The sequence below is a fragment of the Bombina bombina genome, chromosome 2 (assembly GCF_027579735.1).
Source record: "Bombina bombina isolate aBomBom1 chromosome 2, aBomBom1.pri, whole genome shotgun sequence".
Classification (NCBI taxonomy): domain Eukaryota; kingdom Metazoa; phylum Chordata; class Amphibia; order Anura; family Bombinatoridae; genus Bombina; species Bombina bombina.
This window is the reverse complement of record NC_069500.1, coordinates 905,473,199-905,493,594: the sequence shown is the minus strand read 5'-3', so window position 1 is coordinate 905,493,594 and position 20,396 is coordinate 905,473,199. Positions and strand designations below refer to the sequence as shown.

Genomic DNA, 20,396 nt, shown 5'->3' with positions numbered 1-20,396 from the left:
AGCAGTAGAGTGGACTATTCAAGGGCCTGGTAGTGTTTCAAGGATACTACCTTTAGTTTATCATCAATACTATGTTATGTCTGTATTTCACCTGAGTAACTTACATCTCATATATCATACTACTAAGGATGCCAATAAGGAAGTATTTTACCATCATGGCTAGTATTTTAAATGTTGCCAATATCAATGTGGTTAGTAAAGAATAAATAGAGAAATAAAAACCCTGTTATGGAAAACAGCTTTAGCTTCTAATTTCTGATGCGTGATTTATGCAAATTAGCATGGGCAGGATATTTTTCCAAGAATTTTGGCAATTCTTCATATTACCAATACATCTGTTTAAATATTGCAACCAAGCTTTATAATGACCAAAATTAATACATTTTGGAGAAACTGGCGAGATAAGTGATAGCAGAGAATTGCTCATCTTATAAATTTCCAGGGTCTATGAAAGCAGAGGAAACCTAATTAGAATCTAGAGATGGGAGACCACCTGAGATACATTTAACATTATTTTATCATTAATGGTTAAGAATGGGACACCAGAGATTGTTAAATTAAACATAAATATAAATGTGCAGACAGTACAAGTTACAATAAGATATCGGGGCCTATCTATCAAGCTCCGAATGAGCTGCTGGTGCAATGCTGAATACGGCGAGTGTATTGCTCGCCGTATTCAGCGAGGTCTGGCGGACCTGATCCGCACTGTCGGATCAGGTCCGCCAGACTTTGATAAATTGGGGCCATCATCAATGGAAATGATGACATGTTATTTGTGACAACCATAGCTATTCAGGGGGTTAACGTATTATTTTACACCATCAGCTTTACACTTTTCAACAGTACACTTTGGCTATTTTCAGTGGTAACATTTGACTGCCACAGTTTGTGATGTTGACACCATACACTCACATTTTAATGGTAAAACTAAAGTTGGATAACCCTTAACCTTTCTGAAGGTTACATAAAATAATACATGGATTATATATATATATATATATGTGAAATATGTAAACCCAGCTGATGGAACCCAGTGACCACCAGGCAAAAGGGGCCTCTGTATTTGTGTAATCATGAGACCACAAGTTATTATATTAACGTTTATTTTAATGCCATGTGATTCTTTCTTAACTGATAACTGGTTTGTCAGATGAGAGAAGCAGGGCTTGTTTCATTGGACATCTTATATACATTTGAATGTAAATTTTATAATTCAGTTATCTGTCTAAGCTGATTTTGCACACTTTAAAGGCACAATCCCTTTGTGAACAACAGAGATAGGAGGTTGACAAGTGTATCTTAGTGGCCTTTCACATCTTAATGCATCAAGAACTAAGCAAGTCCTCTAGCTTAGCATTCTATTCTCCAACTCTTAGACAATATGTTAAAAAAGAGAATAATACATATTTTTATAAATATTTCAAATATGTTCTCTAATAGCACATATCGTATATATTTTTGTGTTTTCTATTTATAACACAACACCATTTTGATATCTGAAACTATTGTGTGTTCACTTACAAAGCCACTTTCTGCCACATAGCTTGGAAGGCCACTAACCAGAGCCCAGTGATCTGCAGGTGGATTCCTTTAAAACAAAAATAGTTATTTATATATATATAAATAAACAAAGTAAAACAATGAGATCATGTCTCCTTAATTAATTTTTAGGGACATGAAACCCAAAATATTTATTTTATGATTCAGATAGAACATACATTTTTAAGCAACATTCCAATTTACTTCTATTATCAATGTTGCTTCATTCTCTTTGCATCCTTTGTTGAAAAGCAAACAGAGGTAGGCTCAGGAGTTGGGAGGTAGCTGCTGGTTGGTGGCTGCACATATATGCTTCTTGCTATTGGCTTACCAATGTTTTCAGCGGCCTCCCAGTAGTGCATTTCTACTTCCTTAAACAAAGGATACCAAGAGAATGAATCGCCCCACTGGACGAACCTCCCAATTCCTTGACAACTTTTCTGCCTGACTTTCTTACGTTCTCTCTACAAATACACCTACTCTAATTCTGGGGGACTTCAACATTCCCATTGACAACCCATCTGCCACTGCTGCCTCTAAACTTCTCTCATTCACTTACTCCTTCGGCCTCTCACAGTCCACCCTATCCCTACCCACCGCAATGGACACTCTATTGATCTGGTATTCTCCAATCTCTGCTCTCTCTATGATGTTGCCTGTCGCCCATTTCCCATCTCAGACCACCATCTGCTCACCTTTAATCTTAATATACAGACTAAACCTACTTCTCCCCCTTGCCCCCGCACCTGTAGAAATCTGCACATTGTGGACCCTCCCCAACTCTCCAACCTTATTCAAATACACCTCCCCCACACTTCCACGATATCCTGCCCTGACCTTGCTATAACCCACTATAACAATACTCTTTCCTCTGCACTTGACACTCTCGCTCCGCCCCAACTTCGCAAATCCCCACGTCGTCAGCTCCAGCTCTGGCACTCCCAGCAAACACGCCACCTACAAAAATGCTCCAGCACTGCTGAACGTTTCTGGAGGAAATCCCTCTCTGAACCTGATTTCATGCACTATAAGTTCATTCTTTACACCTCTGCCCTTCATTTAGCTAAGCAAACCTACTTCTCTTCTCTTATATCAACTCACTCCTCAAACCCTAAAAGACTTTTCTCCATTTTCAACTCTCTCCTCTACCCACCTGCACCACCCCCCTCATCTGCATTTCGTGCTCAAGACCTGGCTGACTACTTTTTCAATAAAACACTTACCATCCGAAGAAACATCTCAACACAAGCCTACAATCTCCCAACTTCGCTCCCAGTCACCTCCTCTGCCACTCTCTGTACCCTTCTTCCAACCACTGAGAGTGAAGTGGCTTTCCTATTGTCTTCCTCACACCTCACTACCTGCCCACTTGACCCTATTCCTTTACATCTAATACCTTCTCTGCCTTGCACCCTCACTCCGGCTCTTACTCACATATTCAACCTATCCCTTTCTACTAGCTCATTCCTTGCCTCCTTCAAACATGCAACGGTCACACCCCCATTCTCAAAAAAGCCTCACTTGACCCTAACTCTCCTGCAAACTACTGCCCCATATCACTGCTCCCGCTAGCTTAAAAAATATTTTAAAAACTAGTTTTCGATCGCTTAACCCCCTTCCTGTCCTCCAACTCATTGATCGTCCCCCTGCAATCTGGCTTCCATCCCCAACACTCAACTAAGACTGCCCTCACCAAGGTTACTAACAATCTCCTTTCTGCTAAAAACAAAGGCTACTACTCTATACTCATCTTACTTGACCTCTCTGCTGCATTTGACACTGTTGACCATCCCCTTCTCCTACAGACGCTCAGCTCTCTTGGGCTCTGTGACACTGCCCTTTACTGGATTAACTCTTATCTCTCTAACAGATCCTTCTCCGTCTCTTTTTCTGGTGACTCCTCCTCTCTATTGCCTCTGTCTGTTGGAGTACCTCAAGGCTCTGTCCTGGGTCCTCTACTCTTTTCTATTTACACTTCTTCACTGGGTAAACGTCTCAACAGCTATGTCTTCAACTATCACCTCTTTGCTGATAAAACCCAGATCTACTTTTCCACCCGTGCACTCTCTCCTTCTGTCAATTCTCACATCAGCGACTGCTTATCTGGCTGGCCTCTCATCACCTAAAAGTAAACCTGTCCAAGACCGAACTAGTTCTAATCCCCCCTCTAACTCTACTCCAGTTTCTAATTTTTCCATCACTGTTGGTGGCACCACTATCTCCCCATCACCCCAAGTCTTCGGCCTTGGAGTCACACTTGACTCAAACCTGTCCTTCATTCCCCACATCCAATTGTTCTCTTCATCCTGCCGCGACCACCTACATAATATCTCCAAAATCCGTCCGTTTCTGAGAGCTGATACTACTAAACTACTGTAATAACCTACTAACTGACCTCCCTCTCTCCCGCATCTCTCCCCTTTAATCTATCCTAAATGCATCTGCCAGGCTAATCCACCTCTCTCGATGCTCTGTTTCTGCTGCACCTCTCTGTGAGTCCCTTCACTGGCTCCCCATTCACAGCAGAGTTAAATTTAAAATTCTGACCCTGACTTACAAAGCCCTCACCAATGCTGCCCCACCCTACCTGTCCTCACTCATAAACCAATATACTCCAGCTTGCCCCCTAAGATCCAACAATGACCTGCTCCTTGCGTCGTCTACCATCACCTCCTCTCATGCTAGACTAGAGGACTTCTCTCGTGTGGCACAAACCCTCTGGACACACTTTTTCGAGCTGTCAGACTTTCCTCTAACCTCTCCTCCTTTAAACGCTCCATAAAGACCTTTTTGTTCAGGGAAGCTTTTCACCCGACTCATTAACAAATGAACTTCACTTACCTAACAGTTGCCCTCATCTATCTCCTCACTAATATCATTCTCACCTTTGCGGTCACCACCTCCTGTTTCCTATCCTCCTACCAATCTAGATTGTAAGTTCCCACAGGAATAGGGTCCTCAATTCCCCCTGTATTTGTCTGTAAAATGTGTCTTTTATTGTATTGTTTCTCTGTTGTACTTTTATCCTTGTACCCATGGGCAGCGCTGTAGAATCTGTTGGCCCTTTATAAATAAAGAATAATTTTAAAAAAAATAGAAGTTAATTGAAAAGTTGTTTAAAAACGCATGCTCTATCGGAATTGTGAAATAACATTTTTGCATTTCATATCCCTTTAACTTTGCTGCTATATAGAAAATTATACAAATAATATATGTGATAAAATATATTTGTTTATGTGATTGTATAAACTATGGTTGTTGTTTTTTAAATGTATTTAGAGTCCGAAAATTTTAAATATTTTGAAACATTTTTTTAAAGGCTTTTGATATTTTTTGGACATTCTTTAAATACATTTTTATTAATCACTGTATTCATTTATTCCCTTATTTTAACATTATTTGACTCCTCGGACTAGACTGACCATTTAAATAGTGGAGACAGAAACTGAAGATAAAATATGAACATCCAATAAGGTCACGACTGCTGTTTTAAAAGGACTAAGGTTTATAAAAAACATCATCTTTGAAAACTTTTAAGCAAACAAAGGGCTAGATTACAAGTGGCGCGCTAAATAACGTTTTCGCTCATGTGCAAACACAGCTAAAAGTAAACTTTTAACACTGGCGGTTTGCACACATATTACAAGTTGAAAATAAACTTCAGGACCTCAGATATTACGACCATGTAGACGTATTCACCCCATAGACTTCAATGGAGCTTGCTTTAAAAACAAACAAACTAATCACCACTCTAGCGCTAACCTGACACCGCATTAGAACTACAGTGCTAAACCCGAAGGTAGTTATGAATATTTTACATTCCAATGTTATTCACATAGAATAAAATGTTCTTTTTATTTTTAAATATATATTTTTATATATATATATATATATATTATTTTTTTTGTAAAATATATATATATACCTACAGTATATGTCTATATGAATATATACAGGTATGGATATATATACAGATATATATTTAGAAATATATATTTAAAAATACTAAGAACATTTTCTTTTAAGTAAAGAACTTTGGAATGTTAAATATTTACAGTTAAAACACATTATTAAATATTAAAATTGATTAAAAATTGTTTTTAAAGGTTTAAGGTATTTGAGTGGAAAAGACTCCAAATTGTTTTCATATGTTTATATATGTCTATACATGTTTATATATGTGTTTATATGTGTATATATATGTATGTATAGACGTATATACACATATAAACACATAAATACACATATACAGTATATATATATATATATATATATATATATATATATATATATATACAGTATAGATACATAAATATATAAACCCATACAAATATTTAGATTTTTATATATATATATATATATATATATATATACATACATTATAACCCTTTCCAGTCAAATACCTTGTTATGTACCATATACCTTTTAACCCTTATAAAAAGATGTATTAATATTTATATGAATATTTTTAAGCAGAAACTGTATATATGGGTGTAACACTTTATTTTAATGTATTTATGTTGTGTTTGGGGCACATATTTTTTTCAACCCTTACCCTTTACCTGTTCAAATCAGCCAATAGGATTTAAGCAGCTCTCATCCTATTGGCTGATTTGAATTTTTCAGCCAATAGGAATGCAACGGTACCACAATATAAAAGGGGTGCCTTGCATTCAAACTTCAGCATGTGGCGGTCGATCGCATGAAGAGGAGGTTCCAAGATGAATGTCGCCGCCGGTCCTGGTCAGCTCCGCTTCGTGCCGCCACAGCTCCGCGCCACCGGGGTGAAGATAGAAGATGCCCCACGATGGAGGAAGATGTCGCTGCCTGGATGAAGACTTCTCGCCGCCTGGATGAAGATGGATGTCTGGACTTCAGGAACTGTGAGTAGATTTTCTGGGGTTAGTGTTAGTTTTTTTTGGGTGTTTTCTTTTTTAGATTAGGGCTTTTTTATTTTAATGGGCAGTTAAAGAGCTGAATGCCCTTTTAAGGGCAATGCCCATACAAATGCCCCTTTAAGGGCAATGGGTAGCTTAGGATTTTTTAGAGTTAGGTTTTTTATTTTGGGGAGTTGGTTGGGTGGGGGGATTACTTTTAGGGGGGACTTAGTAATTTTTTAAGGTAAAAGCTGTTTTACTTAGGGCAATGCCCTACAAAAGGCCATTTTAAAAGGACAGTCTACACCAGATTTTTTATTGTTTAAAAGCCTCTGCAAAATGCCCCCTTATTTCAGTTCTTTTGACAGACATCCATTTTAGCCAATCAGGGCTGGCTCACCTGAACTCCACGTGCGTGAGCACAGTGTTATTTATATGACACACATGAAGTAACACCCTTTAATGGTGAAAAACTGTCAAAATGCCCTGAGATAAGAGGTGGCCTTCAAGGGCTTAGAAAATAGCATATGAACCTCCTAGGTTTAGCTTTCAACTAAGAATACCAAGAGAACAAAGCAAAATTGGTGATAAAAGTAAATTGGAAAATTGTTTAAAATTACATTCTCTATCTGAATCATGAAAGTTTATTTTGGACTAGACTGTCCCTTTAAGGGCTATTGGTAGTTTATTGTTAGGTTAGGGAGTGTTTTTATTTTGGGGTGGCTTTTTTGTTTATAGGGCTATTAGATTAGATGTAGTTTATTATTTTTTGTAATCTTAGTGTTATTTTATTTTCCGTAATTTTTTTTTTTTCTTTTTTGGTAATGTTCGATTTTATTTATTTTTTGTTAGGTTTTTTTTAATCTTGTAATTTAGTTTTTTTTTATTTGTAGTTTAGTTTATTTTATTAAAATAGTTATGTTAGGTAAAACTTGCCTGTGAAATAAAACAAAAACTAAGAAGTTTTTGTTTTATTTCACAGGTAAGTTTTTATTTATTTTAACATAGTTATATTGTAAATTAAATTTAAAGTTAAGGGGTGTTAGGTTTAGGGGTTAATAGTTTAATTTAGTGATTTTACATGTGGGGGCGGCAGTTTAGGGGTTAATAGGTTTAGTTTATTAGTAGCGATGTGGGGGGCCAGTGGTTTAGGGGTTAATAGGTTTAGTTTATTAGTAGCGATGTGGGGGCAGCAGTTTAGGGGTTAATAACTTTAATTAGTGTCGGCGATGTCGGGACGGTGGATTAGGGGTTAATAACTTTAATTAGTGTCAGCGATGTTGGGCGCGGCGGATTAGGGTTGTCTAGACTAGGGGATTATTTTAGGGTGTTATTTTTTAACATAACTTTCTTTTCCCCATAGACATCAATGGAGTTGCGTTACACGATCGCCATTCCACGATCACAGGTGTTAGTTTTTTTCTGACACTTTCTCCCAATTGATGTCTATGGGGCAAAGCGTGCATGAGCACGTCAAGTCAGGCATTTTTTATGCTGCGGATGCAGCTGTTTTCGTGCGAGCCTTCAGGCTCACCGGAAACGAAAGTTAATAAGCAGCGGTCGTAAGACCACTGCTTCTTAACTCATCCACTAACACTGAGGTGGCAGACAGCAATACTCCCGACCCGATACGATCGGGATGATCGACACCCCCTGCTAGCAGCTGATTTGCTGCTAATGTGCAGGGGGCAGCATTGCAAAAGCATTTAACCAGAAATGCTTGTGCAATGATAAATGCCGACAGCGTATGCTGTCAGCATTTAGTGATGTCGGGCGGACATGTTCCCCACAGCGAATCATGTTCGTCCGACATTTCATAAATCTACCCCCAGGTCTCATGATAGTACTGAAAAAGAGAAACTGACGCACGAGAATGCAGTAAATAATAACAGTGTTTATTATGAACTTAGTGCAATAACACACCAAGCAGTTATTACAGTACAGTAAAATAAAGCAGTGATTAAACTATAAATGCATTACTTATCATCGGGTTTTGGATAAGGCATTAATAGCATGTAAGAGTGCTAATCTAGCAATAATAGTTTGATTTAATATTTGTGCATGGAATCATGAAAATTTTCCAATCCCTTATAGACCCTTATCTCAATTAAATTATACATATCACACATCCCCACACATTTTTATATTTTAATTTAAACCCCTTGGGGCCTATCTATCAAGCTCCGAATGGAGCTAGACGCCCCGTGTTTCTGGCGAGCTTGCAGGCTTGCCAGAAACAGCAGTTATGTAGCAGCGGTCTAAAGACCCCTGCTCCATAACCCTGTCCGCCTGCTCTGATGAGGCGGACAGGAATTGCCGGAATTCAACCCGATCGAGTACGATCGGGCTGATTGACACCCCCCTGCTGGCGGCCGATTGGCCGCGAGTCTGCAGGGGGCGGCGTTGCACCAGCAGCTTTTGTGAGCTGCTGGTGCAATGCTGAATACGGAGAGCGTATTGCTCTCCGCATTCAGCGAGGTCTTGCGGACCTGATCCGCACTGTCGGATCAGGTCCGCAAGACTTATGATAAATAGGCCTCCTTATCTCAATGGAAACTATTTATCAAAATGCTTATTTTTCCTCTACCTAGTTGAGAATGCCGTAATGTTTGAGACTTTAGCGACAGCACCCAAAAGTCTTTTACCTGAGCGTTTAATGGAAAATCGGGTGTTTATTTGCGATTTTCAGCTTAATTTCTATGGGACACATAATTACATCTGACTGCCGGTAATGGTGAATGATGCGCCTTCCGAAACTGTGAGTAATCATAATGACTTCCAACAGCAATTTTTGTGATTTGCAAACTCACGAAAACCCAATGGTGACTCAATAAAACCAGCTCCTAATCTGCCATATTGGCTGTATCATAGTACTTCATTACACACAGTGCTAGGAAATATGCACAATCTATAACTGTTGCATGGACTGGGGTTTAGCTGTAAACTACTGTACATCTGTTGTTCATTATCAGCTGTCTACTCTTTACCAATAATCTCTATTATCTATATATATTATGTTATATCTATAACATAAGGATAAATGTACTTACGGTATAACTTTAATATCTTCTTTTCCATGTAAAATGTAATCAATGACCTTATAAAAAACTATTTCCTAAAAAAAAAATGGATTTAAGTATCTTAATTTTTTTCTTTACTATATTTAAGAGAAGTTGGATAGCAAAAAATGAACTATAATAATTTCCAGTACTCAAAATGTGATGGCTAGAAGATATCAACATCATTTAAAATAACAAGCATTGTATTTTGCAATTATGAGTAATAAGGATAGGTTGGTACAAACTATCTTATTTCAAGTCTCTGGGGTTCATTTCAATCATTAAATACACTTTTTCCTGTGTTTTTTTATATGGCTTTGAACCATGTTATTCATCCTATTTTTCGCTTTGAGATAAGTCAGCAACAGTATTGCAAACTATTGGGAAACAGAATTTTCAGCAAAATTTCACATAATTTTCAGCTACTAAACTCATAATAAAAAGACAATGCAATAGCACTTACTCTGAATTTTAAAAGAGTAGTACATTGTTTTCTGACCAATTTAAAAATGTACTTAAATTTGCCAGCTCCTGTATCATGTGACAGACATCAGCCAATCACAAACGTATATATTTACACACTATAAACGCTTGCACATGCTCAGTAATAGCAGGTGCATCATAAAGTGTGCATTTAAAAAGACTATGCACCATTTGAAAACGGAAGTACGTTGGAGAGTCTGTTAAAACTGGATGATATAATGTGTAACACTATATGAAATTCTTAATTCTGCACATGATAAATTAATATTATTGATTTGTTTAGTGAAAAAAACTACATTCAAACACATTATGCAGTCTCACCATCAATGCTAACTCAATTAGCTGTCATATTTTATTTTGGTTTTGCTGCATATACTGTATGTATTTTTTGCTTACATGAAGGTTTTTAAAAATCTCCTGCAAAAACTCTTTTTTTGAAAAATCTGTAAAACAGCAGTTTCTTATTGTTTTTTAGGTAATCACTTTTTACCTTTGATATTACTTATTAAAATTGTGAAAATTCTATTGGATTGGAATGAAGATAAAATTATCTATTTAACTATTTAATATGTTTAAATGGCTATTCTAATTGTTTGGAATGGTTGCCCCTAGAGGTAAGGTGTTTATTTCATTATACCCTGTGGGTTATTTAATATGTTATTGCTATATAAGTGACCTTGATGGAGAAACAAAATACAAAACTGGTTAACAATGTTCAGCAACAAAAGCTTACCCTTCCATCTGGAGTGCGAGGTCCAGAATATGGAGGAACCTCTCCCATTAGAACTGGCCACAGGTCAAAGAACTCCTAAAAGCAGAATCAAAGCATAGTTAGCCACAGATTGTTGCTCAAGGGAAGACAAACAAAATGTGCAGCTGTTTTAATGAGTTTTGATTTGTAGCTTGTCAGTATAGTTGTCTTTAAATACTTTTGAATTTGTATAAATTTAGAAACAGATGACTACATCCCAGATTGTGTGTCCAAAATGAAATGTGTGTCTTCAGGAATCAGATATAATTTGCCATGATCCCATAGGGATATGTCATCACATGCATTGGTATATTTTTTAAAAACCTTTATAAGTGAGAATTTTCATTGTTTAAAAAAAATAATAGCTTTATTACCAATTCCCCAGTTTTGCATAACCAACACAGTTATAATAATATACTTTTTAACTCTGTGATTACCTTGTATCTAAGCCTCTTCGGACTGCCCCCTTATTTCAGTTATTTTGACAGAAATGCATTTTAGCCAATCAGTGCCCTCTCATAAGTAACTCCACGTGCGCATGAGCACAATGTTATCAATATGGCAATATGAACTAATGCCCTGTGAAAAACTTTCAAATGCATTCAGATAAGAGGTGGCTTTCAAGGGCTTAGAAATTAGCATATGAGCCTACATAGGTTTACCTTTCAACTAAGAATACCAAGAGAATAAAGCAAATTTGATGATAAAAGTAAATAGGAAAGTTGTTTAAAATGACATGCCCTTTCTGAATTATGAAAGTTTAAAGGGATAGTCTAGTCAAAATTAAACTTTCATGATTCAGATAGAGCATGCAATTTTAAGCAACTTTCTAATTTACTACTATTATCAAATTTTCTTTGTTCTCTTTGTATCTTTATTTGAATGTAAGCTTAAGAGCCGGCCCATTTTTGGTTCAGCACTTGGGTAGCACTTGCTGATTGGTGGCTACATTTAGACACCAATCAGAAAGCGCTACCCAGGTTCTGAACCAAAAATGGGCCGGCTCCTATGCTTACATTCATGGTTTTTAAAATAAAGATACCAAGAGAACGAAGAAAAATGATAATAGGAACAAATTAGAAAGTTGCTTTAAATTGCATGCTCTATCTGAATCATGAAACCTTCCCCAAGCCTAAAATCCTTTAAGAGATCCCTCTCTACATATCTCAAAACAAAATGCACCTGTCATGGTTGATTAAATATTTCCTACCTGTTCTATGTTAAATTTTGCATATATTGTGTATTAATATTGTTTTTGTATTTTATTGTACCCTATTGTATCAATGCAATGTTTTGTAGACCCAGGACATACTTGAAAACGAGAGAAATCTCAATGTATCCTTCCTGGTAAAATATTTTATAAATAATAATGAAAGTTTAATTTTGACTAGACTATTCCTTTAATTTTGACTAGACTGCCCCTTTAAGTTCTTTAAGCCAGTAATCATCTGATTTGGTGCGGGGTTTGTAAGTTTAAAGGAAACTACAAAATAAAACTACAAAATATCATAAAACAGCATGTAAAGTCTCAACATTTCTGTTAGTGGGAACAAATACTCTCACAAAACTGAACCTTTATTCTGGGCAGACCTTTTTTAACCATCTTTAAACTATCTCTCAACATCATAAGCTAAATAAAATTGAACATTATTGGGAAATAAAATGCATTATACATGTGTAAAATGCATAACATTATAGAGTGTCTTTATTTAATAAACTGAATGATAGTCTTTCATACTCTGTTGTCAAAATGATTATATCTACAAATATACATAACAAAGGATAACGTAAGCAATTCAGTCATTCAAGCAGTACCTTTTCTTTTGTCATATCTAGAAGGCCAACTGAATATCTGTCACAATTAAGGTAAGCCCTGACTGTGTATAAGGCCTTGTGAAACTGCCGCTCAATGTCTGTCAGCTCTTCAAACACCTTGTTTGCTGACCATAACAGCACCTGAATAAAACAAATTGACATATGTTGGTATAATGCAGATTATAATAATTTACAGATGTCACCATTTTGTTTCAGAATAGGCTCACAGATTGAATAAGAATCAAAGAACTGGCCAAACAGACGGGAAAAAAAAAAATCATTGTTCTGTATCTCTGATGTCCTGATGCTACTGCTATTGCAAAATTTGTTCACACTAATGTTCCTTAACAGTGTTTGATTCTTGTCTTCTATTTAGATTACCATGTTTCCTTTGTCTAATAAATAATAATGTAATACAATTCAGAGCAAAGTTAAACAGTTACTGTTCACTATTCCTCTACAAGTTCTCATAATTTAATTATTGCTGATAATGTTTTGCTTTAGCACAAACTCTACCGTGTTGGCCTTCATAACAAATATATCTGATGGTTCTCATATTTTATGCATCTGGGCTTTCAGTTGACACTCATGGGTGTAGAGTGGTCCACTTCTGAAAAGTGTTTAACCCAACCAATCAGATATAAGATTTTTAGAAACTAAGCAATGCAACTTTTAAGATTTCTGTACTACATGATAGACATGGTGTATGTAGGCAATTATCCTATTCTCTACACTTTGTTCCAAGTAATCTGCTATTCCTTTACTCAGGTGCGTACAGGAAAGTTGAATTAAATGGGAGTTGATAAATGAGAAAGTAGCTGTAACCAGAGTCCTAACATAACATACGCATTTGGAGAATGCAGAGAAGTAGTTATATTATATATAATCATGATCAAGAAGCCAGACTTAGGTCAATAGTTCCTGTATGATCTGTAACAGTTCCTGTAACCACCATATGTAACAACATATCCCATAAGACCTTTCCCATCAGGAATCCACTGAGTATAGTCCATGTTTCCTTGCTTGGATGAGCCTTCCTATGTACCGCTAATGGCATTGTAAGGCAGGGCATAGCATAGCAATATTCTATTGTCTTCATATCTTAAAGTGATGGTAAACTTTCCCCTTTGTATAAACAGATTTGAAATGTTAGCAATATTTTAGATGGAGTTTAATTCATCAGTTATAATGAATATGCACTTTAACTTACTTTTTAATGTAGAGCTGAAATTCAAATACCCCGCACTCCGGCCGCCCCCTTTAAAGGTAATTTTTTTGTGAGCTAATGCTTTTTTCAATTGGTGCTCTAGCCATACGGCACTCACACAATTTTTTATTATCGCTAGAGCACCAATTGGAGAACAGTTCAAACTGTAAGTTCACAAAGAAAATTACTTTTGAAATGGGGTGGAGCGCGGGGTATCTGAATTTCAGTACTACATTAGAAAGTAAGTTGTAGCACATCTTGATTGCAACTTATCAATTAAACTCCATCTAAAATATCGCTAATATTCCAGATCTGTTTATACAAAGGGGAAAGTTTACTATCACTTTTAGGGCTCCATTCACAAAGCAGCGTAAGCTCTTCGGGAGCCCTTGTGGGGCAGTTTTACACATGTAAGGCTGCTTCTTGTAATGTAAGAGGCAGTGATCTAGTTACACTGTTCACGACCTCTGAGGTGGTGAAGGAAAAGCACCTCAAACTCGCTCGCTCATGTGATTGATAGGCCCTTCTCTCACGTGATTAGTCGCAGGAGAGATGGGGCAGGCTTTACTCGCTCACTTGAGAATGTAAGGATAGATAAGGGCAGCGGATGAACAGGATTCACTGCCCGTATGCCACGAAGGCGAGCAGACAACTTCTTAAGTTGAGAAGCTTGTCAACTCGCTTATATAATATATGGAGCCCCTAATTGTCTGCTATTTATCTAATTATTCAATTACCTATTTTATCTTTTTGGTTTTTATCTAATTATATATGTTACTGTTTAATTTTGGTCACCTTTCATGCCTCTCTCTTTATCCAAAGAACATGCCAACTTAAACCTCTCACTGCCATCAAAGCCATTACAAGTTTTTATGGGCTGTTCATTAAATTAGCTTTTTTTTTTTTTTTTTTTTTTTTATCAGAACCTTTTTTTTCTCATTTTGATTTATTGCTTCTATTCACAATTATTGTTACCAGTGATCAAAATTAATACTATAATATAGGTAATATTACTAATGGGGAGATTTATTAACTTGCATTCACTGCTTTTGAGGCTTAGCGGTGTAGGCCCGAATGAGCAAACCTGCAACTACAGATTTTATAATTCACCCCTACACTTGCTTGTTTCAAGTGATTTACATGCCCTGCTCTTGTGCGATTGGTTGCAAGAGTCCAGGGTTCCACAAGAGAGCTCTTGTGCAATGTTAAATTTTACCACATAATGCTGCATCACAAGTGGACTGGTTCTCTACTTTAGAACGTATCCGTCTGGAATATTAACATACTTTCCACTATGGATTTTTAAGGACATTAAACACCTTTTGCTCTTGTGAAGTAATTGTACTTGTCCCACTCTCAACTATTGAGGCCAAGGGTTAGATTTATTAAATGTCGGGCGGACATGATCCGCTGTAGCGCATCATGTCCGTCTGACATCTTACGACCGCTGCTTCTTAACTTAAGTTCAAGGCGGACCTGACCGCTGATTGATAAATCTACCCCCAAGAAGCAAATTCTTTAACCTACAAATACTACAAACCAATTAGCTGGTTTCAGAAATTTGCAGCACTTTGAAAAGCTAGGCTACAGATTTAACTTTTTTTTATGTCTCTTGGGTATGTTGGACAAGCACAATTTTTAGTGAAAACCAAATAGGTATTTAAAAATCCCTTTAAAAAAAAGACACTATAAAATTACCTGTCCTCGCCTTGTCTCACAGTTATGTAGGTAGCTTAGGTGATAAATTTTCAGATTTAAGGATGCAAAATTTAAATATCTCAAAAATACCTAAAACAAGAAAAGAAATTTGGTATTTGTTATTTAATTCATCCAATATATATGAGGAGAAGCACAGTTACATTTGTAAATAGAACACAAAATATTTTGCTAAAATTTGATTTGATTACACATCACATAATTGCCATTAATGTTTAAAGGGACATTGTACTGTAACATTTTCTTCCCTTTAATTTACAACAATCCATTTTACCTCCTGGAGTGTATTTAATTGTTTGAAAATAGCTCCTTTATCTTTATTTGCCTGTTTTATGGGCTGTTCATTCAACAATAATAGTGCCATGGTTCGCATAATTTAAATGCTACAGAGATGTTAAGAAGATTCTACTAGTGAATGGTAGCTCCTGCCCTTTGCCAGTTGCCACCAAAAGATGGATCATAACATCGTTTATGCTATTCCAAAGATTTAAAAGGCAGTCGAAAGGAAGTGGTTTCTGTTTCCCTTTAATTACAAGCTTTCAACCATCCTGCATTTTGCTGAATGTTCCTGGTTTGGATACCTTGGCTTCTATTTATCCAGGTCTGTCGGACCTGATCCGACAGTGCGGATCAGGTCCGACAGACCTCGCTGAATACGGCGAGCAATACGCTCGCCGTATTCAGCATTGCACCAGCAGCTCACAAGAGCTGCTGGTACAACGCCGCCCCCTGCAGACTCGCGGCCGCCAGCAGGGGGGTGTCAATCAACCCAATCGTACTCGATCGGGTTGAATTGCGGCGATGTCTGTCCGCCTGCTCAGAGCAGGCGGACAGGTTATGGAGCAGCAGTCTTTGTGACCGCTGCTTCATAACTGCTGTTTCTTGCGAGCCTGCAGGCTCGCCAGAAACACGGGCATCAAGCTCCCTACAGAGCTTGATAAATATGCCCCCATGTCTTGCTTGGGATAATACTGCATTACCAACCCTGGAATTGACCACCTATGTCCAGGATCATCACACTCCACCACTGCAGATCACCTCAAATCTGTATCCAGGTCACCAAGAAACCACACACCAGCCATGCCGTCCAAATGTCAGTAAAACAATACTGGAAGGTATGAAATGTATTTGAATTCTGCAGGTACAGTCACAACCATTCCAGAACTGTAACTCATGGTCATGTGCCCAGGCTGGCATTAAAAAGCTAAACATATACAACCAGACTGATAAAAATAATGTATTTATGTTTTTTAATTCAAATATATTAATTTATTTTAGCACATAATTATAAAATAATCATTAGTTATATATTAATGTATTTTGCTATAAAATAATCTACTCATTAACAAGCTTGACAGAGGAAAACAGTGCCATAAATGTGTAGATATAAGTCAAAATACTAAAAACACATATAAACCATTGAGAGTAAATATAAGAACCAAAAGACATTGGGGATGAATTATCAAGCTCCTAATGGAGCTTGATGCCCCTGTTTTCGTACTTGCCTTCAGGCTTGCTCCATAACTGGTCCGCCTGCTCTGAGACTGAGAACATCAATCCGCCAGATCCTATACGATCGGGCTGATTGACATCCACAAATCTGCAGGGGGCGGCATTGCACAAGCAGTTCACAAGAACTGCTTGTGCAATGATAAATGCCGACAGCGTATGCTGTCGGCATTTATCGATGTGCGGTGCACATGATTTGCTACATTGCATCATGTCCGTCCGCACTTTAATAAATCGGCCCCATAGTAAAGATTTTGTAACCAGAGATATAAAAAAAGAATATAATTACAAAATCATCTTAAATAACATATACAACTGGTATAAAATAGAAGCATACTTACATCTTCATCATAATTAGTAAAAAATGGTCCATTAATCTTGTTAACTGCCATGATAACTGCAACGACATCTTTACCATTCATAATTGGGGTGGCAAGTATGTTCTTTGTGTCATATTCAGTAAGTTCATCTGCAAATTTGCTGTATGCTTGAAACTAGTCAAAAGAGAAAAAAATAATAGCGAAATGATGTCAGTCATTTAGTTTTAATATTATACATCTACGGTAGAGTAGTGTTCAGTGGAAGCTCCTCCATAGGTGCACAGGTGCACGTGACCTCCCAAAGTAGCATGTCAATACAGACAAAAACTACTGCAATGCATGTTACTATGGCAAACAAGAATTTATTTCAGACATAATATTTCTCTGGGAACAGAAAGCACACTTATAGTACACTTTGTTGTAACTAAGATATACAAAACTCATCAATAAAAAATGTAATTACAAAATAAACAAAATATGAAAAATATGTATGTCTTGTTGCTGTATTAAACTTCAAAAGGGGTAAAAAGAAAAGTCAAAATGAATATGTGTGCATGTGTGCATTTACATTTTATAATAGAAACATTTTAAAAGTAAACTTCCATTAGCAAAAATGCTTCTAGTAAAAGTTACTACTGTTTTTTAGTGGCATACGCACATATCCTGCGAGGGCCCATATACTCGTTTTTAAGCTCAGAGCTCTCGCGGTGGTGTATATTGTCATGTCTGTGTAGCCTTAATTTGTGCCATACAAGCCACAGCTGTCTCCCTGAAAAGTGTGATGTTTGAATACTGGTGCACGGACCCTCACAGCATATGTGATACAGGTAGAAAACCCTTTGGGGCCGAATTATCAATGCTCCATATCTTGTCCACTGCCTCTGAGGCTGCGGTCTTCAATCTACCCGATCCTATACAATCGGGCTGATTGACACCCCCTGCTAGCGGCTGATTAGCCGTGAATCTGCAGGGGGCGGCATTGCACAAGCAGTTCACCAGAACTGCTTGTGCAATGATAAATGCCAACAGCATATGCTGTCGGCATTTATTGATGTGCGGCGGACATGATACGCTACATTGTATCATGTCCGCTTGCACTTTCATAAATCGGCCTCATAATCCAAACTGCCACGGACCGGAACAGGTTTGGAATACGAAATAGTTTGGATTTTTTAATATTTATGTCTGTAAAATCAGACAATTTGGAGAGGGTGTGGAAACAACAATATCTTATGTCATTTGGACAATATTTACATGTCATAATACAGCTTACACCTGCAACCTAAAGGTAGTTTTATATCATTTTTAAAGGGACATTAAACACTAAATAACAGCTTCATAGAATAATGCATTCGAAGAAAAGATAAGTCTGAGAATAACAACATGTAGATGTATTTTTTAAAGTTTAATTAGATGTTAAAATATTGACAAAATAAGTGTAAAGATTTAGGCCTCTATTTATCAAGTTGCCAACCGTAAATACGCTGGAATTCCGCAGCGTATTTGTGGTGAGCTTGATTAAACCCTAAAGACCGGCAAAAGTAGAATATAGTGACGTAACATACAATCTCCCGGGCAAAGTCCGACACAGATCGATGGTTACGTCACTACAGTTGCTCCGAACGTAAGTTCTACACAATCTGACTACTTTTGGAAGTTATCAAAAAACTACCAGGTACGCTCGCCACTATTCCGGCCCAGCGTACCTGGTTTTCAATCTGCCGCCCTGGAATCAATAGGAGTCTGACAGCAGCGAAAGCTTATGTTCGATGCCGCCCGATATCCCATTGATTTCTATGGGAATGTCTACACCTAACACCCTAACATGTACCCCAAGTCTAAACACCCCTAATCTGCCCCCCCCTACACCGCTGCAACTAAATAAAGTGTTTAACCCCTAAACCGCCACTCCCGGAGCCCGCCGTCACCTACATTATACTTATTAACCCCTAATCTGCCCCCCTATACCAACGCAACTCTAATAAATGTATTAACCCCTAAACCGCCGCTCCCGGAGCCCACCGCAACTCTAATAAAGTGTTTAACCCCTAATCTGCCCCCCTTACACTGCGACCACTTACATTATACTTATTAACCCCTAAACCACCGCTCCCGGAGCCCGGCGTCACCTACATTAAATTTATTAACCCCTAAACCTAAGTCTAACCCTAACCCTAACACCCCCTTAAAGATAATTTAAATTAATCTAAATAAATATTACTATCATGAAATAAATTATTCCTATTTAAAACTAATTACTTACCTGTAAAATAAACCCTAAGATAGCTACAATATAACTAATAGTTACATTGTAGCTAGTTTAAGGTTTATTTTTATTTTACAGGCAAGTTTGTATTTATTTTAACTAGGTACAATAGTTATTAAATAGTTATTAACTATTTAATAACTACCTAGCTAAAATAAATACAAAAGTACATGTAAAATAAATCCTAACCTAAGTTAAAATTACAACTAACAATACACTATCATTAAATTAATTATCTAAATTAAAATAAATTAATTACAATTAAATAAAATTAACTAAAGTACAAACCCCCCCCCACACTAAATTACAGAAAATAATAAAATAATTACAAGAATTTTAAACTAATTACACCTAATCTAATCCCCCTAATAAAATAAAAAAAGCCCTACCCTACACTAAATTACAAATAGCCCTTAAAAGGGCCTTTTGCGGATCATTGCCCCAAAGTTATCAGCTCTATTACCTGTAAAAAAAAAGACAATACCCCCCAACATTAAAACCCACCACCCACACACCCATCCCTACTCTAAAACCCACCCAATCCCCCCTTAATAAAAACTAACACTACCCCCTTGAAGATCACCCTACCTTGAGACGTCTTCACCCAGCCGGGTCCGAAGTCTTCATCCGATCCGGGCAGAAGAGGACTTCCAGACGGACAGAAGTCTTCATCCAGGCGGCATCTTCTATCTTCATCCATCTTGAAGACATCCGACGCGGAGCATCCATCCAGACAGACGACTACCTGACGAATGAATATTCCTTTAAATGACGTCATCCAAGATGGTGTCCATTGATTTCCGATCGGCTGATAGAATTCTATCAGCTAATCGGAATTAAGGTAGGAAAAA

The 20,396-nt window shown here is 37.3% G+C and overlaps 1 protein-coding gene across 1 annotated transcript in view; it reads right to left on the bottom strand.

The window, feature by feature from the left end:
* Positions 1–20,396, bottom strand: part of LOC128649817 (rod cGMP-specific 3',5'-cyclic phosphodiesterase subunit beta-like) — a 124,832-nt gene that overhangs the window by 88,032 nt on the left and 16,404 nt on the right. The window contains exons 2-7 of the mRNA XM_053703292.1: positions 17,301–17,453; positions 15,433–15,522; positions 12,528–12,668; positions 10,695–10,769; positions 9,470–9,534; positions 1,525–1,591 (exon numbers count right to left, since the gene is read on the bottom strand). Of these exons, the coding sequence (XP_053559267.1) occupies positions 1,525–1,591; positions 9,470–9,534; positions 10,695–10,769; positions 12,528–12,668; positions 15,433–15,522; positions 17,301–17,453 (591 nt within the window). The remainder of the gene's footprint in view (positions 1–1,524; positions 1,592–9,469; positions 9,535–10,694; positions 10,770–12,527; positions 12,669–15,432; positions 15,523–17,300; positions 17,454–20,396) is intronic.